Below are 23,882 nucleotides of genomic sequence, written 5' to 3'. Positions count from 1 at the left end.
AGGCAAGAGTACGCTGAAAACATTTTGGGGCCAGATTGTTTGATCGGACTTCATCTTCGTGCAGGTGCGCTCAAAGTACGTAAAAAAAAAAAAAGCCAATCCGCTGCCTGCGAAAAACGGCCGAAGGAAACTTTCTATATCGTTATTCTTAACCTTGACGCCTACAGGTTGTTTTTTCCAAGTTGGGCTTAAGTCATTGCAATTGCAACTGATTTAGCTCATTGCTTGCCAAGGAATATTTCTTAGCCTAATTTTCAGCCTCAATAATAACACTCTGGTCGGTTTAGCAGCTCGTTGTTCCTTTCAGAATCGCTGGCTTTTACATAGATTTCCTAAATTCCCAGCCAATCTCTTCCGCTACGACCCAAAAAAAAAAAACATTTTTAGCAAGCTATTAAGGTCGATTCCGACCAGCTGCTTAGCATAGAGCGCGTTCTTACCATCTTTCCAGGTTTTGCTTCGCAACGAAACTTTAATATTCGGTGCAACAAAACACAAAGGCAGAACCCTCACTTGACACTAGCGGAGATCCTCCTGAGGCCAGAAATAATATCGCTGAACACCAGCTTTTGCGTATGGCAGAGCATAGGGTGCATTTAGGCCAGAGGAATCCTGAGCACTCTTATCGAATGTCATCAGCGGCTGCGCACTGCGATGCGCACAGGGCTGATGCTCGTTAGTCCCGTTTGTTTCTGCGCCTACTCGAACTCCGCTAAGTGGATGCCGCTAAGGGAGCGTCTCTATGATAACACCAACGTCACTGCGGCAGCGTCTCCGCGGCAATAGTGTGTGTTTTGAAGAAGCCGTAAACAGTAGGGGGTCAATAGGAGCTATGCCTCGAAGTCGTGTGAAAAGGCAGCAATACAATCGAGGCAAGAGGCGCATTTCAATCTTTAATGCTGAAATTAGACAGCATTACCCAAGTGTTGACGCTAAAGAAAACCAGGCCACCGATATCGCGCGTCAAATACACTACGAATATGATACGAAATAAGCGAATAATGAACATGACAAAGACACCGGAAGAGATAGAATGCATAGGCATAATAAACATTTATTTATCAAACCATTTAAACCACGATGGACCGTGACTGCGAATTCTTTAGTGAGGACACTTGCCTACTATTTCACCTAACCTTCTCTAACGGCCATTGTCATGTTCATCGCCTGACTTTTATTTATGGCGCGCTCAGGTGCATGTGCATGCGCATGTGCCCCGTTCCTCGTGTTGCGTGCGGGGAGGTTACAAAAATAGAAGAAAAATAAATAGCTTCTTCTGATCCTGCCAATGGCCTGAACAGTTCCTTGTTCTTTCACTCACCGACTTACGCATTGTTATAGTTACTTTAACATTTCCCAAACTACCAGAAAGCGAGATATAAATAAACATATTCTTGGGTTATATGTGCCAGAACCACAATGTGATAGTGAGGCATGCTGTGACAGACGTATCCGGAATAATTGTGCTCATCTAGTGGTTCTGCATTGTGCACGTAAATCTAAATCGATGACATTTTTCATTACGGCCCAATCGAAATCGCCGCGGCTGGGATCGAACCTTTGAGGTAGAGCTCAGCAGCGCAACTTCATATTCTATGGTTTAGCGTGCCTCGTAGACCTAGATCTCATATTTGCGACAGTTTGAACACACTTGTTTTTGACTTTTTTAACTTGTGATGTTTGCTTTTGGTAGTCACGGAAATAAGTTTCGCTGCTAAATTAGGACACAGCAATGAGAAAAACACTAGTTTCTTACATCAGACTTCGTCTACCTTGTAGACATAGGAAACGCTTATCCGAGGAACTTTGTTTTGAACGTAAATATTTATGGCAAAAAAAACATGTTTTTGAGTATAATGCTGTGTTCTCTTGCAGCACACCAAGAACGCGCGACGCTGTGTGGAAGAATGGGATGCCCAAATACTGAGGGAAAAAAGTTATGCTTATTTTACGGACAAAATACAACCGCTGTCATGGTCAAGTGTGGTAAGTGTTCCTTTCTTCTCAAAGATTCTTATGCCACCTTGTGCACTTGCACTCAGATGATGGTGCACAGGTTGGCTTAAAATAATCCACGTAATCTATGGCAACACACAGTAAGGAGCGGCGCAATAAGCATTTTATTCCACTTTTATTTAAAATCTATCGCAGTGATTGGTGCGAATGTGCAAATGTCGAGCAAGGCAGTTAGAACGGTGGAATTGCATGTAGTTCAAAAGTTAATAGTGTTACTTCTACCAATCTGACAATAAGCGTCTATTTTGTTTGACTTATTCTTTCCGTTGGAACACTCACAATCCTACAAGATTTTCTTTCAAATTACGTCGCTGAAGATGAATTACCTGCACAAGCGGATATAATTTTGAAGGTCGCCATAGGAACTATTGAGCTAAATAAACTAGTCGCTTTGTTCTGATAATAATTGACAAACACTGCAGCAGATGTTTACATTGAAAAGTTGAAGGGAATGGTTATACAAGTCCTGTTTCTACACTTCAAAATTGCCATGTGAATTGGAAGAACTGCTGTCAATTCGCGGTGTAACTCTCTGTGTGACGTATAAGTGTGTTTAAACTAATGTGGCCTCTTTGCAAAATCTAATGCCACGTTGTGTTTTGCGTAACCTTCAATTCAACGAATATCTTTGTAGAAGCAGGGGCGGAGCCTGGCTGCTCTCTCACGCTGCTCTCTCATATGTCGATGGAAGTTCATGTGCAGTCACGTATTCGAAATATTTTTCGGAATTGTTTTTCAGAAATGTGCTTGAAGTAGAAATATGCACTATATTTCTCAAAATTAAGCTAGTTTCTTTTCTATATTTCATTCCCCTTCTTGTCACATTACGCTCGATTAGTTTCATTACACAGCACCATCTATCGTGAACAACTCAACTGAGACAAGTGAAGCTGTTGCATCATTTGATTTTAGGTCTTCTATCGCTCAGTTTTTCAGCGTAATCTTCGTGATCCTGTCTATAACAGTACAGAACAATGTTTCCGAAGCAGGTAATTTGATAAGCCTTCACACATGACTCTCACTAAAATGACTTAAGAATTTTTTTGCTGACTCGCTTTCTTAGTGGCTTCTATTGACCATTAAAGTGGCAGGGTGTACTGCTGTTCTCCTCTTTTGGCCAGCAATAAACCATCTGGTTCAATTAGGGCTGCCGCCTTCGCCACGAAAAAAAATCGGCACCAAGAAGGAGGGGAGGGGGCAGAGGAGTTGCGATAATTCCCATATGAAAAAACGCCGACTCATCGAAAACAAAATAATGTGGCCATACGCCTAGTCATGCTGATGCAATATGCACCAACAGCGCATAGGTTACCAGCAGTGGCAGTGAAGAATTATGCGAAAGAAGCACAGGGTGTTCATCATACTTTAGAGAAGCGTAAGCGTAACCGAGAAAGAAAAAAAGTTGTCGCCGTTTCACTCGAAAGGCGAAGCATCAATTGTCAAGTTAGTAGAGAGCTATACGGAGTAAGGATAGTTGTTTTATCAGCTGTATAAACTTGGACATGCAGCAGCACCAGCAACGTGCACAACTCTTGTCGACGCTGTCGGCGTTTAGCCCGAGTTTGCACCGAACGCACGTGGCGTTGGTGACTGTTGCCGATGCCTCTGGGGACGCCTCGGATGTTTTGACGAGATCAGAATGGGACACTCGTCGAGCAGGAGGCAACGCCAGTCGCCACAGTGAACAGACGCGACTCCACATCGCTCCGTCCATTTCGCCCTATTTATGCCGCAAATCGACAGGATTTCCACTGAAGTTTGCAGAGACTCTCTTACATCTGGAGACCAAGTGGATCAAGTCAGCTGGGCTGCCCCAACCATTTCTCCGGCAACGTTTCACCAGAACCGGCTGGGTTAACCCTGACGAAGAACAGGGAACGTTGCGAGCGTGGCCCCGACGCGCGCCGCGTCGATGCAGAATGCCTCCTAAACTCGTCACAGACGCCGACGGCTGGAACTGCAAGGCCCCGCGCACACCCAAGGGCAAGCCCAACCCCGAGAATTTCCTGACTCTTATCTTGCGGTCACCAGCAGGATTTAACTTAGCGGTCGTCCGTCCACAAGATCTGCACGCTAGTCTGGCCCTATCGGCAGGCCTCACGAATTCTGAAGCAAGCTCGACCACCCTCAGAATACGCAACGAGAACTTGGGCGTTGCGCCGCCCAAGTTCGTGCCGATGTAGCCGCAGCCAGGAAGTTGCAAAACGCTGAATCATTCACCTACGACAATGAAACGTACCCTTCGAGGATCTATGCCATGCCGCCACCTGACTCATGCAAGGGAAGTGTACGCAATATCGAACCCAACACATCATCGGCGGATCTAATGGAAGGACTCCGGGCTCCCAACTACGAAATACTTAGTGCACGCATGATAGGTGCCACCGCAGCGGCCCTCGTCACGTTTCAAGGCACGTACAACCCATATGAAGTTATCAACAGAGGGGGCATCCTCCACTGCGTTCCACACCAACCCCGAGCCCAATTTTGCACCACCTGCTTAGCTATGGGCCACAGACTGGATGTCTGCCCCAACAGCAATGTTAACCATTCCAAGATTTGTGGGTACACAACGACCTACTCGAACAGCGCACACCACGGCAAACCTGGCTGTCCCAACTGCGGAAAGGACCATGCGGCAGATGATCCAGATTGCGAGACCCGTAAGACAGGGGAGGGAGGCGGGCGTTCGGCGGCGACGGACGCACTTCGCCTCAGCTCCGCGGTTGCCCCTTGGCTACTGCAGTCCATCACGACAGATCCCCGTAAGCTTGGTACCATCGTCTTCTGCAAGCCCAGGGCTCCATTTGGACCCCACTTTCGTCTCGGTGGGACCATTTTTCTCCAATTCCGGGCCCTTTGGAGATTCTCCCAGCGTTCGGGGGCGCGTAGCCTAACAGCTGCGGCGCGCCGACGGGCCTCGCCGGACTTCCTCCCCGGCGATGGCGGCTTCAACCCCGGTTACGGGCTACGATCCCGCCTCACATCGAGTGGTTACCATGGATGTCACCCCGGCGGACCAGGATGTCCCTACCGAACATGAGTATCTTGAAGATATGATCCAACTTTGGCAACGCAAGCAACGCAAGTCCCCTCCCAAGACGCCCAAGCTCAAGGGGACGCCGGCTGCCTCGCAACCGGCGTTTGCGGGAATGTCGACGCACCTTCTCCCAGGAGATGCTCCCAACTCGTCTCCTCCTCAGGCGCCACGTAAGCCTGCTTGGCGGCCGCGATACACGCCCCGCATAGGACGTGATGACCTCATCGTTGTGCTCAAACCGCGTGCCTCATTTGACCTCAAGACGGTGCTCCCATCGGAACGCGCTGGTGACGCGGTGCGTGCCTTTCTGGGGGACTGCTCGGCTGCCGACCTCCACGTGTGGCCAGTGTGGGACCAAAATGTGCTAGTGTGCAGCCTCACCTCGATCCCTATTGCTCAACGACTCCTTGGTGACATCATGCTACCCGTAGGGGACCAGCAGCTCCCGTTTCGGGGCCACGCCAAGGCGTCTGGGGACATCTGCCGCGGCGTCATCAACATCGACCCGGCTCCATCGTCCTCGAGCATCAAGCCGAATCTGGAGTGGCCGAAAGGCACTATCCTCGCGGCCCGCAAGCTCGGGGACTCCAACGTGGCGGTTGTGACCTTCGAAGGCCCGAAGGTCCCGCGTTTCATCTTCTACCGCTGCCAGGTGGCCTACGTCCGCCTCTATAAGAAGACGGTTCCTGTATGATCTTGCTGCGGCACCATTGGCCACAAGGCCACGGCTTGCCCCAGCCCCAAACCGGGCTTCTGCTCCCGCTGCGGCTCCCAGGTGCCTACCACGCCTGATGGCCTCGCTCAACATGACTGCCAACCCCGCTGCATCCTGTGCACCGGGCCGCACGAAACCGGGGCACGGGGCTGCCCCGGCAAGTACCGTAAGCCTATCAAGCCCTCCCAGCCGGTCTCTTCACACCCGGCCTCGCCACCACCTCGTACTCCCCATCAAGGCCACGCGCCCTTGACTTAACCCAAGTCCGGCTCCCGGTCCAAGGCCCCGCCACCGGCTACTCCGGAACACTTCCCGCCACTCGCGGCTCCACCTCAGGTGAGTAGCTGGGCAGGGGTTGCCTCCAGGCCTCTCCCCTCCCTCCGCTGCCCCCACCCCGCTTGAACTTACTCTCCAGCGGCAGAACTCCGAGCTTCAGCGCCAGGTCGCTGCTCTGGCCAAGCAACTCGAGTCCCTTCGCTCCCAACTCCTTCCCCCCCAACCCAAGTCGGCCCTTCCACTTACCTCAGTGGCCATTTCCCCCCATCCCAACCCCAGTGCTTCTTCTCCCCCCGGGCCTCCCTCCCAGGAGCACCCGCAAACTCGGGCAGTCGCCGCCACGGTCTCGCAAGATCCCTCCTCGGCCCTTCCCCCAATTCAGGTCCCCCTGGATGATCTTCCTCCGATCGATACTACTCTTCCCATTCAAGACCGTCTCACGGGTCTCGAACAACGCAGCCTTACCATGGAGCGTGCACTACGAGCCCTACCCGATCTGCTCATTCAACGCATCGGAGAGACCATCGTGCCAAAAATTACAGCTGAGGTTCTCAAGGCCGTCCAGATATGGGCGTGCTCTCAATTCAGGTTCAAAAAGTCGCGCTCGCGCTCGGCGTCTCCCAACGCCACCCCGCGCCGCCGCAAACTCGCTGGGACCGCTAACACCCCCTTCAACCCGGTACTCATTCCTCCCTCTCCTGCTCCTCCAGTACCGGACCCGGTCCTGGTGCCGGCCCAGGCGATGGAGGACGACCCCTAACTCGTCTCTTTCACTATGGCGGTGCCTTCCTCGAGCTCCTCGCCTTCGTCACAATTCGAGCTCATCCAGTGGAACTGTCGCGGTTTCGGGAATAGGCAGAAGCGCTCTCACCTACTCCTCTTCCTTCAATCCCGGGGCTCTCTGCCGGCCGTCCTGGCTCTCCAGGAGGCTGGTCTCAATCCTTCTCTTTCTAGCTACTGTTCTTACTCAGGGGGCCCGACGACCAGTATCCTCGTCCACAAATCTTATACAGCGGTGCAAGTCGATCTCGATCTCACACTCCAACACGATTACTCCATGGTTACGGTGCTCCCCTCGCGGCGCCGTGATCCCCCAATTCATGTTCTTAATGTCTATTGCCCTCCTCATCTTCCGCGCGTCACCTTCTCGGAACTCTTTTATCGCGCCCTTAACACCGCTGCTCGTGACCCCCTGGTCATTGTTGGGGACTTCAACGCCCCCAGTCTGCACTGGGGCTACCACTATGAGAAGGCCCGGGGCCGTAAGCTCAAGGAGCTTATCTCCACGCTCGGTCTCACGTTGCTCACGGACCCGGCTTGTCCCACGCGGGGGGGCAACTCGGTTACTCGTGACACGTGTCCGGACCTCTCTCTCACCAAACATATCCGGGACGCTACTTGGGAGAACCTGGAGGAGTCTCTTGGTAGCGACCACTGCCTGCTGCGAATCGCCTTCTCCACGCGGATAGTGCGCAAAACATGGGGTACGGCCCGCCTCACGGACTGGCCTGCTTTTCGAACCCAGCCTTTCCTTCCCCTGTCCTCCCCCGACGGGTACTCCGCCTGGGCCGCCCATGCCCTCTCGACTCAACGCTCTCACACCCGTGTCATACAGACAACTCAGGTTGCTCCCGCCGTGGACCCGCACCTTCTCCACCTTTGGGACGCTCGCCGCGGCCTCTTGCGCCGCTGGCGTCGCCACAAGTTGAATCGCAAGCTCAAAGCACGCATTGCTGCCCTCACAGAGGAAGCGGCTGCTTATGCTGCCCACCTCAGTGATACAAACTGGGTCGAAACCTGCACGAAGGCCGCAGGTCAGATGGGTTCCAGGGGGACGTGGCGCCTCTTTCGGAGCCTTCTGGATCCCTCTTCCACGTGAGGGGAAACACAACGACAACTGCGCCGCGCTCTGCACGGGTTCCCTGGCACCTCGGCTCAGCTCGCGGACAAGCTGCGCGACCGGTACCTCTGTCGCACGGTGGACCTGGTTGGGCCGGAGTATCAGTACTCGGGCCGTCCCAACCCTGAGCTTGATGGTCCCTTCACGCTGCCTGACCTTCGGGCTGCGTTGGCCAAAATGAGACGAGGTACGGCCCCGGGTCGCGATGGCATCACGGTCACCCTGCTGGCTAACCTTCCCGACTCGGCCTATCTCTCCCTTCTTCACCTCATGAATTCTGTCTGGGATGGGTGCCCCCTCCCCACAGAATGGACCACCACTCTCGTTACATTTATACCCAAACCTGGCAACCCCGTTCACATCGAGGCCCTCCGCCCCATTTCTCTCACCTCTTGTGTAGGGAAACTCATGGAAGCGATGGTTAGGGATCGCCTTTCCGCCTACCTGGAGCGGGAGGGGACCTTCGCGGACACAGTGTGCGGCTTCCGCCCGCATCTGTCCGCGCAAGACGTCCTCCTCCAGCTTCACCGCGACATTATTGTTCCTACTATACTATGCGCCACAACGACAAAGCCATTCTTGCGCTCGACCTGCGCGGCGTATTTGACAACGTCACACATAGTAGTATTCTCGCCAATCTCAACACGACACATTGCGGCTCAAAAGCGTTCGCATACATCCGCGCTTTCCTTTCTCACCGCTCTGCCTTCATCCGCGTCGATGACTCTGAACACGGGCCGTACCCCATGGGCACGCGGGGCACACCTCAGGGAGCGGTTCTCTCTCCGCTCCTCTTTAATCTGGCCATGCTACGCCTTCCTGCTCTTCTGGCCCAGGTAGAGGGTATCCAACACGCACTTTACGCCGATGACACCACCGTCTGGACTAATTCTGGCAACCCCGCTCAAATCGAGCAGCGTCTTCAACAGGCTGCTTCTATAGTGGACACTTACGCCACCTCTTGTGGCCTGGAGTGCGCCCCGCAGAAATCGGCACTTCTTTCTCTTTCCTCTTTACCCCCACCCCGGCTCTCCTTGCCCACGGGTCCCATCCCCGTGGTCACCGAGCTCCGTGTTCTGGGACTTTTTATTTCGTCCTGTCTCAACCCGGGCTCTACCCTTACCAGCCTCCGCCGTATGGGGGAGCAGGTGAGCCGCATGATTCGTCGGGTGTCTACGAAACGTGGCGGTCTGCGAGGGCGGGATGCCCTTCGTTTGGCCCAAGTGTTCGTCATCAGTCGGATCGTGTACGCAGCCCCCTACCTCCGTCTCGGTCGCCACCACGAGGCCCAGCTGGATGCCCTCATCCGGTCTGTGCATAAGCGTGCGCTGGACCTCCCGGTGTCCACTTCCAACCGTCGTTTTGCGGCTTTGGGGGTGCACAACTCCTACTCGGAGCTTCGGGAGGCTCACCTCGTTAACCAACTTGGTCGCCTGTCTCAGACGTCTCCTGGGCGCCGTCTGCTTGCGCGCCTTGCTCTTCAACCTATTCTTCCTCCGGCGCCCCCCGATCGGATTCCCGACTCTTGGCGCCAGAAACTCTGGGTTGCCCCTCTCCCTCGTAATATGGATACTGTCTCCCACCCTGGTCGTCGGGCCGCACGTGTTCGTGCCCTTACATCCCAACACGGATCTCGCCCCGGTGTCTTCTATGTGGATGTCGCGGGTCCTTCCCCCTCTGGCTACTTTTCGGCTGCCGTGATCCACGAGGGAAACACGATTGATGACCTCTCCTTTCGGGCCTCTACTTCAACTCAGGCGGAGGAGGTGGCCATTGCCTTGGCGGCCTCCCACCCCAACGCAAGGGTCATCATCTCGGACTCGCGCTCTGCCTGCTCCCGATACCTTGCCGGTTCTGTCTCGCCCCTCGCGGCTCACCTACTCCGTGCCGCCTCCTGGCGTTTCGTACCTCACCCCGTCCGACTTGTCTGGTCCCCGGGACACGAGGGTCTTCCTGGTAACGAGGCCGCCGATGCGGCCGCCCGCGCGCTTCTTCCCCGGGCCGTTACCCCTTCTCCCCCCTCGCCTGATCCTGCAACCCAGTTGCTCACATCGTTTCGAGAAATCTTGGCCTATTACCGCGATGGTCGTCGGCTTTTTCCTGCCCCGGTCCGGGGTTTGTCTAAGGCCGATGAGCGAACCCTGCGCCGCTTACAGACCAACACCCTGCTGTGTCCTGCCGTGGCTCGTCATTTTTTGCCTAATACAAGTGGGCACTGTCGCCATTGTGGGGTCCTGGCCGACACCTACCACATGGTTGCAGCATGCCCCTCTTTCTCTTTTCCTCTCTCCCCCCCTTTTCCCGTTCCCACACGAGAGGCCTGGGAGGAGACCCTGCTCAGCTGCTCTACCTTGTGCACCCAGCGCGCCCTGGTGGCGCGTGCCCGAGCGGCGGCCATCTCCAATGGAATCCCGGACTAGGGAGTCCACTTAGGTGTCCCCCCTTCGGGGGTCAAATCTTGTATTTTCCTAAAATAAATGTTTTCACCACCACCACCACCACCGTAAGACAGCAGACCGAGAGGTGCGCCGGGCAGCCTACCTCAAGCGACTTAAGGCCCGGATTCAGAAATGCTCCTAACCTTAGACTGTTTCCCTACCTTACGCAAGGAGTCCTTCATGCTTCCTAAACGTTAGGTGCCCTCAGAAGGCCATCGCGAATTCTAAAAGCTTCCTTTCACCTTGCCTGCGGAAGGACCGCCTCACCAAAGGAAGTGTAACGTTACCGGCTTCTGTTTTCAAGATTACTTATGAAAAATGTAAGATATTTTTAATGAATTGCCAAAGTAAGCTGCTGCCGCTGTTAGAATTGCACTTCTGCTTCTATACCAGGCTATAAATTCAATTTCTTTGGTTAATGACGTAAAAACGGTTAAAATTTCTTTTTCATAAAAGTAGACGTGGCTACCTACTACGACGACTACTACATACTACAGAGGAGGGACAGACCCACACCCTAAGGAGCTTCGACCCTAAAAAAATTCCGAAAGTTGTGTCCGTAGCGCGGAATCGAACCAGGGACCCATCGCTTCGAACGCGCGGCGCTAACCACAACGCCACGAAACGCACATGGACACACGCACCACGATGACAATAAATACCCAACATTAACGAAAAACTGCGCGTTTCAAACGCGTTTGTGCTAGCGCGTTACGGCCCGGGTAAGAAGCTGGTGTAAGACGCTGTAGCCTCTCCGCCTTACCCACGTATTCATAAACGCTCCTCTACTTGAACTTGACTTGCCACCGCCTTGGGCAGCGCGTTCGAAACGCTTTGAAGGCGGTGGCAAGTCAAGTTCAAGTCTAGGAGCGTTTATGAATACGGGGGTTGTACTCTCTCAGCAATCATGTGATGGCGTCGGCAAACGCAATGCACGTTCCGGCATGTGTAAACGGCTGCGTAAAACGCTGTGGCCTTTCCCCCTTACTAGACTAGCGAGTACTGCACGTTTCTAACGCGTTTGTGCTAGCGTCCCCTTAAGCGGGAGATGGTGCAATTATAATGAAGGGCGCTGTTATAAAATAGGAATGACGTCACATATGGCGCGTGTCATTGGTGGAAGTCAATCGTTCGATTTAGAGCGGCGAGACTGGGCGAATTACACAGAAGATTCACGGTTTACCGATGATTCCCTCTGGAGCTTCGCCCACTCTTCATCATTCACCCCGTGGATATGCGGTGTTTTTTTTTTTTTTGGCTTGCGTTTTGTTTCGTGCGTGTGTGTGTGTACTTGCCATGCTGGGCAAAACTTATTTCACGGAGGAAGAAAAATTGGTTGTGGCTTAACTCAGTTATGCCTGTGTGTGCGTAGCGAGAGGTACGATTAATCTTATTGTTTAGCTTGGTTCTCTCTACGGTTACATCTTTATAGTCTAGCTTCATATGCCTGAGTGTTTAGGTTTGGTTGTTACCTCTCGTTAAGTTATGGTTACATTACAGACTAGACATTTTTAAAGTGTAACGCATTTATTTTGAAAGTCTTCATCTTGTTGTTTCTAAATTGCCACAAAGACGGCCCGATGGTTGGTGAGGCGGGAGGATAAGGGGTTGTCGTCCAGTTACTTGAACACGTTTCGGGTGCTATCCTCATCTGAATCCACTCGCGTGGCCGCTTCATACTTACGACACCTCTCGAGGCGTGCGGCTCGTTCTTCCTCCGTCTCTTCTTCGTAGTCTACACCGGGGCTTTTAATGGGTATATGATACAATCTATGCACCCAGTCACCCCGGGGAGTCCTCCAATGGCATAGAACCTTGTCATGACTGACCTCGCTTCGCTGGCGTTTGGCAGCCGAACGTACTTGGGATACAGACGTAGGCATATCAGCTGTGTCTTATCTCAAATGCATCGGCATATCGATGGTTGGGATACACACACAAGGTCGCCTACAACAGTTCGCATGGCACCCGTTCCGTAAAAACGCAGTGCGATGAGGACCTTCAACAGGGCAGGTAGCGGCGCTCCTTTGTTGTCAGTGTTACAATGCAGTTGCAGCTCTGCCAGTATGGCTGTAACAGCTCGCTTGGAAAAACGATACCGGGCTAGAAACATTACTTCGTTGTTGTGTTTCAGTGGATACTGCCTGCCAATCATATAACGGACTGGAGTCAACGGTGGAGGCTTGTACACAGTCCCGTAAAGAAGTTCATTTGCACGTCGAAGAAACATTGCATAGCTTTCGAAGCTATCGTGTTCGGATAAATATCGCAAGGCCGCCATTCTCGCCGCTCGCTTTTCACAGAAAAACAGAATCACAAAATAAATGGCACAAAGCGCAGTCTGCGGAACGAAACTGGACGTCAATTACACTTGTGATAGACAAGTACCAAAGTTGCAGTTAGACATGCCTTAAGTATGTGCGGTGCTCCCTGAACAAATTCGTCTAGGAGCATTTCTTTCGGTTCTTTTTATCTCCAGATAATCTGCTGTCGGCGATGTTCAAATTCGTATAATATACGTAGTTTGATGTGAGTTTTAAATTGCTCACTTTATGTCGCCTCAAGCTTATCCGACACTATAATTTAATTTTAAAATATCAAATGTAATGTTAATGTAACGACACGTTCGAATGTTCGAAGTGCAACTGGAACGCGTTCCTTGCGCATTAAAGGAACTTGTAACGGGAACTCGTTTCAATATTGGGAAGGAACGAGGAACGAGCTTTCGTTCCCGTTCTTGAGGAACGTCTACAACACTGCATAGAACCTTTTCTCTCCCCCCCCCCCCCCCCTATTTATTCCGCGTCTTGTGTATTCTGATCTCCTTGGAGCCATTTTGCACATTTCGGTGTCGCAATGCGAGTGAGCCATCTGTGTATCTCTTTGCGTGCGTTGTGTCATTTGCCGGCATTGTCGACATACGTTATACCCCTGTCACATGGCACGCGTAATGTCATTCGCAGCGAATGAGATTACGTGTCAACGACATTTTTTTGCCTCTACACGGGCATAGTGAATGCCATTCAGATCTAATGGCATTCGCCCATTGAATGAGTTTCCCGAACTCATTCACGCGCGACTTGTGTAATCTCGACGACAGAGGCTTGGCAAAAAATTACTCAATCGATCAGTTGCAACGAACTATGTTATATTTTCAAATAACCATTCAATGTTTACCGTTGTATTGCTAACAATATAGTGAAAAATATGTAAACAAGAAGCACTATTTGTAAGGTACCGTTATCATAGCAGCCTGCCGATAAACTTTGCTATATATTGCGAATCGCATTTTGTTTAACTGTGGGGACTGGGAACGTAAGACTGCACTGATATACGGTATGAATGATATTTACTGCAAATGATATTACATGTGCCGGTGTGACAGGCGTATAATATTGACGCGAGACACATTGCACCTGCGGCCGCCAGTCACTGGAACGAGGACGACGAAGTGCGTAGTGGAACGCGCGCTCTCCGAGTGTCAGCCTTGATAAAAAAAAAAAAAAAACACCATCTTCCCGTAGGGGAACCCTGAGTAGTATGCGAAGCAGCCATGGGGTCGACTCAAGTTTCCATTCGTTTTCAGATCGGCCTGTCGCCGCTGCCGTTTCGTGGCAGCGGCTCGAGCCCTCTTCTCCCCGCTTCTCCAGTGCTGCTCAACTCGCGGCGTTGAGGGAGGAGAATAAGAGGACGAAGTGAATGATGATGAGTGGGCGAAGCACTCATTCGGGCAAAACGCCGGAAGCGTTCTCCGAAAGCCGGAAGCTGGCTTCCGGAACAGGAAGTGGAACCGGAAGTGGAAGCGGAACCAGAAGTGGAAGCGGAACCGGTAGTGGCAACCGGAAGTGGAAGCGGAACCGGAAGCGGAAGCCGGATTCCGGTTTCGGCTTCCGGAAGGTGCGCATGCGCAGTAGGGGTGTGGACCCGAGCACATGGGAGTTGGACCCTTCCGCGTCAAACTTTGCGCGGCTTAGCCGTGTACAGAGAAAAGGGGATCCTGGCGATTGAGCCAATGCCTGGTGTTTGGACCTGTATATTCGGTTATAGTGGTGAAGTACAGCTGGCGTCTGCAGGACCTTTGTTTACAGGCCCTGCAGAGTCCCCTTGTATAGGACTCCACGGTGGGTGGCTGGCGTTGCTGCCGAAAACTAGACATTCACCTATGGCTAGTCCTTTCCTCCTACTCCCTGAGTGGCCTTAGAAAAGAGGGCGTACCGATAAAGTGTCCCAGTTTTTTGGTCGCCAAAGAGAAATATCTCCCCGATTCCGTGAGATTCACTCGGAAAAACCAGACAAACCAATGCGAACAATTTCACCTTTCCTAGTTTCAAAGTCTCTGATTGTAGTTTTTGGTACAGGTTATAAAGCAACGTAATGGCGAGCGGTGATCTCCTCTTGGAGCTGCCAGACCAGAAACAATATGAAAAACTGCCCAAGCTAGTGTCATTTGGAGATGCCCAAGCAACAGTAACCCCACACCGTAATATAAATCCGTGTACATCCTGGAAAAAAGAAAAGGAAATAGTTACAATTAAAGTAAAGGAAAACATAACTTTTAAGGAGGCACGCAGGCGGGTATCGTACCTGCCAAAAACCAGCTTTGCCGAAGTGGCGCGTCAGGGGGCAGCGCCACAACGGCTCCCGCCGGCTGTCTGGCACACGCGTAGTGAGCCATCCGCCCCCTCCGCGGGTGCAGCCAGTGCTGCTCCGCCATCTAAGAAGGACCTATCAACCTCCGGGCTGGTGGGCTCCAAGTTCTCGTCTTTTGAGGCGAGGCTCTCAGAGCAAGCACAGCACTCGCAAGATCGCGAGTCCAGTGCCTTGCAAGAGGACAAGGACACAACATCGAGCGTGCGGGAGCAGCCAGCGCCTAACGAGCGGCGCGATTATATCGACCGCTCCAAAAAAGAAAAATCTCGTGTCACGGTGCCTCAAAAGGGCCGGTGAGCTAACCTTCTATTCGTGAACACACAGCATAAACACTATCAAAATGAGCACAGAAATTTTACAGTGGAATGTTAGAAGACTTCTCCGTAACTTCGACGATATTAGAGCACTCCTTAATAAATATAATCGCAACGTGCTGTTGTGTTCGGGAAACAAATCTAAAACCCACACAAACTTCCTCAGGCAATATGCTATCTTCCGTAAAGACCGTGACGATGCTGTTGTCTCGTCCGGAGGTGTAGCATTAATTGTAGATAAATCTGTTGCTTGCCAGAATCACTCTCTTCGGACACCACTTGAGGTGGTGTCCGTGCAAGCGGTAATTTTCAACAAGTTGGTAGCCATCCTGTTGTATTTACATACCTTCACATTATAATCTCCGCAAAACGGAATTTTACAGGCTAACTGAGCAGCTCCCGGAACCATACATTATCGCCGGTGATTGTGATACTCACAGTAGAGCACTGCACAGGCTCAGGCTTACCCGAAAGCCCGGGCCTGGCCCGGCCTGTGGGCCGGGCCGGGCCGGGTAGAGCAGTTTTTTCACGGGCTCGGGCCGGGCTCGGGCACGGCGTGTGCTTTTTGACCCGGGCCCGGGCCGGGCTCGGGTTTTTTTACGCGGGCCCGGGCCGGGCTCAGGCTTTCTGGTGGTGTGCATGTAACGTGCAGCCAGTTATTCTCGGGCGTCTCAACTCTGACAAACATGTATTTTTCGGTCTCGGGCCGGGTTCGGGCCAGTTTCGAGCCGGGCTCGGGCCGGGATCGGGCCTAAGATAAAGGGGTGGCGGGCCGGGCCGGGCGGGTAACGTAGATTATTTCCGGGCCATAAAAGTTTTGATCGGGCTCGGGCGGGCCGCCCAACGTAAAAACGGGCCCGGGCCAGGCTCGGGCTGAAACAATCGGCACGTGCAGTGCTCTAGCTCACAGCACTTTGTGGGGAGACTTCCGGTGTGATGCCAGGGGCCGGCTTATACAGACCTTTCTGTTTACCTCTGGTGTGTGTCTCTTTAACAAAAAGAGTAGAACTATTACAATATTCACCGCAAGTCATTTTCTTCTATAGATTGAGCAATTGGCACTGCGACCCTCCTTCCTTGCGTAGTGCGTACTGGAACGCGCGCACCGCGGGTGTCAGCCTTGATTAAAAGAGAACACCGTTTTGCCGAGGCCTCTTTTGTTAACTTCGTGACAATATACATCCGACATAGCCGCCGCAATTCAATGGCTGTTCGTGTTCAGATTGTTCCTGACACAGGGAATAGGGAAGGGGTAATACACATGTTGGAGCCATTCGTGATGGCGATGCTATTGTTCACATATATTTATTTCAACGCTAGCAACTAGGTAGCAAGGTGTTCCGTTTTACGTGTCTGCGTATTCAGTGAAAAGCGTACAGTAACGAAAACGCTAAATCTCGCAACAAAAGGGCCGGATAGGTAAATAAAACAAAAATTGTAATCTCTTGTGTTGCCCAATTTATACATATAGAGGAGAAGAAATAAACTATAGTAAGGACACGGTTGAATATAGGGAAATATTGCCCTAGAGCGCTGATATTGCGCTCTTGCACTGAGCAGTACACAGCCGTGGCAAGTGATAACCGCAGAATGACAATCAGTCGTTCTTCTCCGGTGAGTTATTCCGTAGTTGTCAGTAGTACTCAGTACATTACGAGACAAAGTCTTCAAGCGGGATATACTAGACACATAGAAAATCAAATTTCTGAGACGTACAAGCGTGGCATGCCTCATTTATTGCACTACAATGATCTATCGTCCCACAAATGTATCGTAATTTTTCATATTTTTTATTTACGTTTGCATTTATTTAAAATTAGCGTAACACGGCTAATTGTTATTAATAAGCTACTGGTAATCAATTTCTTGATTAGTGCACTGATCAAACATTTACAGATGTCTGACACCGCTAGGATTGCTTCGTGTTTACTTGGTTCTCTCTTTTTTTTTCAGTTGATAGCAATAATGGTAAGTACATTGCATGCCAGTTTTGTATTTTTGTACTTCTTGGAACGTAACTAGTTTGTTTATTGGGAAATTTTTATTTCTGGTGTTTAAAGTCCCAAAAATCTAGTGGGGATTCTTCTGACATGAAGGTTTTTTTTTTTTTTTTTTGCATTTCACTACACCGAACTTCCACCGCAGCGCCCGGCATCGAACCCCCGACTAGAGCACTGCATGGGCTCGGGCTTACCCGAAAGCCCCGGCCCGGCCCGGCCCGTGGGCCGGGTCCGGGCCGGGTAGGGCAGTTTTATCACTAGCTCGGGCCGGGCTCGCGCACGGCATCTGCTTTTTGACCCGGGCCCGGGCCGGGCTCGGACTTTCTGGTGTTCTGCATGTAACGTACGGCGAGTTATCCTCGCGTGTCTCGACTCTGAAAAACCTGTTGCCCCGGCGCAGCTGGAAGCTAGCTGTGCTACTCCTGTGTATTTCCATTTTCTGCCGTCGTATTTTGAGCTGTTTGAACAGAATGTCCAGAAAGACCGAAGTCGTCCTCAAACCAAATGATGCCATTGTATTCCTCACCTAAATCTATGTAATTAATGCTCTCAGTGCGGTGCAAGCGCGTTCGCGACTTGATTATTCTTCAAAGGCGAATTGGTAAAACGATGACTGGTAAGATAAGATAATTCGTCACGCAGCTGAAATCTGGCACTGCGTCCATCCATGATTACACGCATGTTCTCGACCGGCTGCCTAGCAGCAGTGCATTACGCTGCACCATGGAGGAACGAAAGGTTTTCTTTCTCGATTTACTCCATCCATGCGCTGCGCTGACGACCGGTCGCGGCTGCGCTTCGGCTATAGTGTACTAGAATACGGTTGAGTGGGACGAGCGGCTGGGGCGGCGCATGCTTTACAGTGAGGCGCCCGGCATGGAAAAATACTGTGGAGGCGCTGCGATAGAAGTGGATTGGGCCGCATCAAGGTCGGACCGTTGAAAACTGCTGGCGATACTGCTCGGCAGGGTCATTCGTACAACGTCGCGCGCTGGTATTTGCGTTCAGACCACTCAAATGGTGTTCATAATTGCATATGACATGTATTTATGCCTTAAGAATAAATTAGTTTAATCTCTTCTTTATTTATTTTTTTAATGCCGCTCGGTAATGTTTTTCGGTCTCGGGCCGGGTTCTGGCCGGTTTCGAGCCGGGCTCGGGCCGGGCTCGGGCCTAAGGTAAAGGAGTGGCGGGCCGGGCCGGGTGGGTAACGTAGATTATTTCCGGGCCCGGGCCGGGCCCGGGTCTCGCCATAAAACTTTTGGTCGGGCTCGGGCGGGCTGCCCAACGTAAAAACGGGCCCGGGCCGGGCCCGGGATGAAAAAGTCGGCCCGCGCAGTGCTCTACCCCCCACCTCTGTGCAGGACCACAGTGGCCAAGCGTTGTCAGTCAAGTTTCTCTCTGTGCCTGTTCAGAGCACGCCACTACAAGCACTCGTCGCTGAAAAAATACCATTCGCCGAATATCAATATCATCTAAGAAAATGACACCAGTATAACAAAGCTCACATTGCATGCGGAGTTCGTGCTACAATAAATTGAAGAATACGTGAAAGGGGAACAGGCTATGTAAGTGCTCTTGAATGACAATTACTTCCATTAAGTAGCGAACAGAGACTGGTCAACCGAGAACTTTACCGGACAGGCTACCAGTCTTCAAAGTACGAGGTATCGAAGACGCTTCCCCAGGTAGATAGGAACGCATCACCTACTAGCTAGCGCTTTTGCCGAGGACAATGCCGCAGACGCGGCGAACACTCATCGGGTAGGGAAACGGTGACTAAAAACAATCCTTAACACTTGTTTCAACTTGGTAGTTGTAACCAATAGCTTGGTTGTAACCAACCAAGCTACTAGCACTGGTGTGGTCGCCCTTTCTGTGGTCCCAGGAATTCGAAGTGGCGTTTGCACGCTTGAAGGACGTCCTCACGTCTGCACCTGTGCTTTGCCATTTTGATGAGGTCGCACCGACTCTCCTACACACACACGCTAGCTGCCGCGGTATAGGTGCTGTTCTTCTGCAAAGCGACAACTCTTCGCGAGAGAGAGTCATTGCATACGCCAGCCTTGTACTCAGCGCTTCCGAAAAGAACAATACGATCAATGAGCAAGAGTGCTTGGACTGTTTACAGAAGTTTCGCCCTTTATCTACACTGCCGTCATTTAACCATCATAACGGATCAGCACGCCTTATGCTGGCTTTCCACACTCACGAACTTGTCTGGACGCCTGGGTCCAGAGTATGATTTCGAAATCATTTACAAGTCTGGAAGAAAACACCAAGACGCCGACGCTCTTTCTCGCTGCCCGCTTCCTAGGGCCCCACTCGACGCCTGTGCAATCGCTTCGCACGTCACCAGTTCAACCGACACTGCTACGGTTTCCTCCCTGGCCTCAATGTACCAACTGCCTTTAGTCGACGGTCAGCCCCTTGCCTCTTGTCAGCTGGCTGACCGTTACTGTGAACGCTTCGTCGATCACCTCTCTGGGGTTTCTGGTCCACCAAACGCTCGCCTCCGTCACCAACTCGTGCACTTTAAGCTGAACGATGGCGTGCTGTATCACCGTATTTACCATCATGACGGGCTACGCTGGGTGCCAGTTCTACCACGCTCTCTTTGACTTCATGTCCTCAACGCCTTTCATGATGATTTGACAGCTGGCCACCTTGGGCTCCATAAAACCTATGACCGCATTCGTAGTCGTTTCTATTGGCCTGGCTTTTCTGCTAGCGTCGCGAGATACGTCGGTTCCTGCTCTCCCTGCCAGCATCGCAAACTCCCAACATCTGCTCGTGCCGACCAATTACAGCCAATTTCGTGGCCCACAGCGTCATTCGAGGTTGTTGGGATCGACCTTTGCAGGCCCCTTCCGGTCACTACTGCTGGCAATCGATGGATAGTGACTGCCGTCGACCATCTGATGTGCTACGCTGAGACAGCTTCTGTGCTTACTGGCTGTGCTTCGGAAGTTGCTCACTTCGTTCTTGAAGCCATTATTCTACGCCATGGTGCTCCTCGTCAACTGCTCAGGGGCCGTGGAAAGGCGTTCCTTTCACAACTGCTAAACGAAGTTCTTCGAGCCTCCGGCACCACCCACAAGACAGCTTCTAGCTATCACCCTCAGACTAACGGCTTGATCGAGCGGTTTCATCGCACACTTGCCGACATGATCGCCGCTTATATTCAACCAGACCACAAAAACTGTCTCCATTATCGTGCGAAGAGTACGTTCCCCGACTCGACCACTGTCGCCAGCGTGCTTACCTCAACACAGAGGCCAGACAACACGACCGGAAAAATATTTACGACGAATGCCATCGCGTTGTTCTTTTCGACCTGGTGGCGAGACCCTGTTCCTGACTCGAGTTGGCAGCCCTGGTTTCCGTGAAAAATTCCAGCCATGGTTCATCGGACCATACATAGTCCTTGGACAGACTTCACCTGTCAACTATCGCGTAACCCCTCTTGACGCCCCCACAGACCGCCGTTGCCGCAATACGGACGTTTTCCACGTCTCCCGCATGAGGCCCTTCACGCGGCGTGCCTCGACGCCTTGACGGCCGGCCGGGATGGCGGGTATCTCCCGGGGGGGGGGGGGAGGAGGGGGGTTAGTGCGGGCGTTTATTACGCACGTACTTCCTCATCTATATGGTATCATGATCATCCTCACACTTTTACCTATCCTCCTCTTCGCCTCTATATGTGATCATCATCATCGCGTGTGTGCAGCACTGGTTCGCTGACGAGCTCCCGGACCGAATAAACGTCGGCCCAACCGAGACGTCACAATATATATATATATATATATATATATATATATATATATATATATATATATATATATATATTGTAAGCACTCTTAATGTACTTCGTCGTTTTCATTTGTGCATAGCCATCAGCACCTTCCCTGTTCTTTTACTTCTTCACGCATGAGCTGGGGAATAAAAAGCGCTTGACAGCTTGGTCGGTCTCGGTCTTATAAAGTGGTGGAAGTACGTCAACACCCCGACGTCCTCTCGCGTTCCCGTCCTCTCTGCAGCTACGTTCCGGTCGCCGCCTGCGCCCGGTTACCCCTACAACGATGAACACTTCCACACCCGGCTCTTCCGGCGCCTCTAACCCTACCACACAAACGACTCCGCCTGCGGTGCCATCTTGGACTGTGATGTGCCCTCAACGCGAGCCCCCTGTCTTTGCGGGACTCCGCGGTGATGACGTCGACGATTGGATCGACAACTGCGACCGCGTGAGTTTTTGCAATAAGTGAAACGACACTCAGAAATTCAGGCACGTCGCATTCTATTTGACCGGTGTTGCAAAGACGTGGAATTTAATCACGAATCCGACATCGCGGATTGGTCCACGTTTACCACCAAGCTGCGGCAAATCTTCGCTTCCTAGCTGGCCGTACAGAAGTCGCCAAGCAGAAGCTGGGCACGCGCCCTCCAACTTCCACGAGATTCTTACACCTCATACATAGAGGATGTCTTGGCTCTGTGCCGCCGTGCGAACCCTAGCATGACGGAAGCCGAACGCGTTCGACACATATAAAAAGGCTTTGGGTCTGTCGCGTTCAACGCCTTAATCGTGCAAAATCCGGCTTCTGTCCAAGACATCACTGCCACATGACAGCGCTTGGACGAGATGCAGTCTCTTCGTCTTCAACATGACAGCTGCGATCCTCAGGCTCCTCATTCTTCAGATCTACGTGCTCTCATCCGCACCATCATCCGCGAAGAGCTTCAAATACTAGACCTGAGGCGTTCACCTGCTGCCTGTGCCCCAACCTCCACCTTCGACTTGCGCGAGGTCGTAAAGCAGGAGTTGACAGCGATGACTGCGCCCACGACGCATGTTGCTCCGGTAGCACGCCCCTCACCTACCTTCGCTACCCACCCCTACCGTGACCTCCGTGCCTACTGACGTTCCCTATGACCATTTGGCTTCGATAGGAACCAGAGCACTTGCTGCACCATCCTACCCTTAGTGGCGTCCACCTCGTCTGGTTTGTTTTTACTGTGGCATACGCGGCCATATATCTCGCTTCTGCCGCCGCCGCCAGCAGGATGAAAGACGAGGCTATGCTGAGCACGAGAGAGACCGCCCTCGCCGACCAGACTCCTACTATCCCGCTTGATATGCGTTCTCTCAGCAGCGTTCCCCATCTCCTGCAGCTGCTCCTAATCTGCCTCATAGTTCCCGTTCGACCAGACGTCGTTCTCCTTCGCCTTACCGGTGCTCTACATCGCCGCTTCGCCCCACTTCCCATCTTGCCCACCAGCACTCGGAAAACTAACTGTTGCAATTTTTTTAGGAGAAACTGCTTCCTATCGGTCTTCAAAAAGTCCTCCTGTTCGCCCGGCCAACATGCTTTATGTAACTGTTGAAGGTGTACCCGCGTCAGCTGTCATCGATGCAGGTGCCGCCGTTTCTGTTCTTCGTAGTGATCTGTGTTCACGGCTCCGGAAAGTAAAAACGCCTTATCTTAGACCTATTTTTCGTGGTGCTAGTAATGCATTCATTCACCCCGACGGACAGTGTACTGCTCGTGTTCTCATCGACGGCATTCGCCACCACATTGAGTTTATCGTGCTTCAAACGTGTATCCATGAGCTTATCCTGGGTTGGGACTTCCTACATTCTGCTTCAGCCGTCATTTCATGTACAGAGGAAGTCGTCCACATCACGGATACAACGCTTGCACCTGTTACGGACTCTTCACCTTCATGCGTGAACTTGGCCATTGATGTAGACTACGTCCTGCGTCCTGGTCACGAAGACGTTGTAGCCGTAACATCCAGCCAGATCGCCGACGGAGACGCTCTAGTCGCCCCTTCCTCCCGCTGTACTTCTCGCGGAATCCTCATTGCCGCCTGTCTCGTGCGGTTTTCACGTGGCCGCGCCCTTCTGTCTGCCTGCAACACGACCCCAGATCCTGTGATGCTGCCCAAAGGGATGACTGTGGCAACCCTGGCCGACACTCAACCTATCTCTATAGTGACGCTTTGCCCATATTCATCGCCAGCACCAACCTCAGGTTTGGATGATTCTTTCCCTCCCCCAGCCGTTCTTGGTTCTGACCTAACCGCGGCGCAGTCCGAAGCCTTACTGGCGGTCTTGGCGAAGCACAAAGCCTGTTTCGATAGCTGTTCCCCTGTGTTGAGCCAAGCTTCTCTGGCTACACACCGCATCGAAACCGATGGTTCTGCTATCATGCGACGACGCCCCTATCGTGTCTCGCCGTCCGAACGGAGGGTGATTGAACAACAGGTTGCTGACATGCTAGCGCGGAAGATAATTCGACCTTCATCTAGCTCCTGGGCTTCTCCCGTGGTTCTGGTAAAGAAAAAAAGATGGATCCGTTCGCTTTTGCGTTGATTATCGAGCGCTCAATAAGATCACACGCAAGGGCGTATATCCAATACCTAGAATTGACGACGCTTTGGACACACTACAGGGGCCGACTATTTCTCCAGCCTTGATCTTCGATCAGGCTATTGGCAAATTCCGATGAACGAGACTGACAAAGAAA

The 23,882-nt window shown here is 52.0% G+C and overlaps 1 protein-coding gene across 1 annotated transcript; it reads left to right on the top strand.

Annotated features, from left to right (window-relative positions):
• Window positions 1–8,693: 8,693 nt before the first annotated feature.
• On the top strand, window positions 8,694–15,332 carry LOC119432488 (uncharacterized). Its single transcript, XM_037699654.1, has 2 exons — window positions 8,694–10,155; window positions 15,082–15,332. The coding sequence occupies exons 1-2, from the start codon at window positions 8,694–8,696 to the stop codon at window positions 15,330–15,332; spliced, it is 1,713 nt and encodes a 570-aa protein (XP_037555582.1).
• Window positions 15,333–23,882: the final 8,550 nt, after the last annotated feature.

This window comes from Dermacentor silvarum, chromosome 11 (assembly GCF_013339745.2).
Source record: "Dermacentor silvarum isolate Dsil-2018 chromosome 11, BIME_Dsil_1.4, whole genome shotgun sequence".
NCBI lineage: Eukaryota > Metazoa > Arthropoda > Arachnida > Ixodida > Ixodidae > Dermacentor > Dermacentor silvarum.
This window is presented reverse-complemented; position numbering and strand designations above follow the sequence as displayed.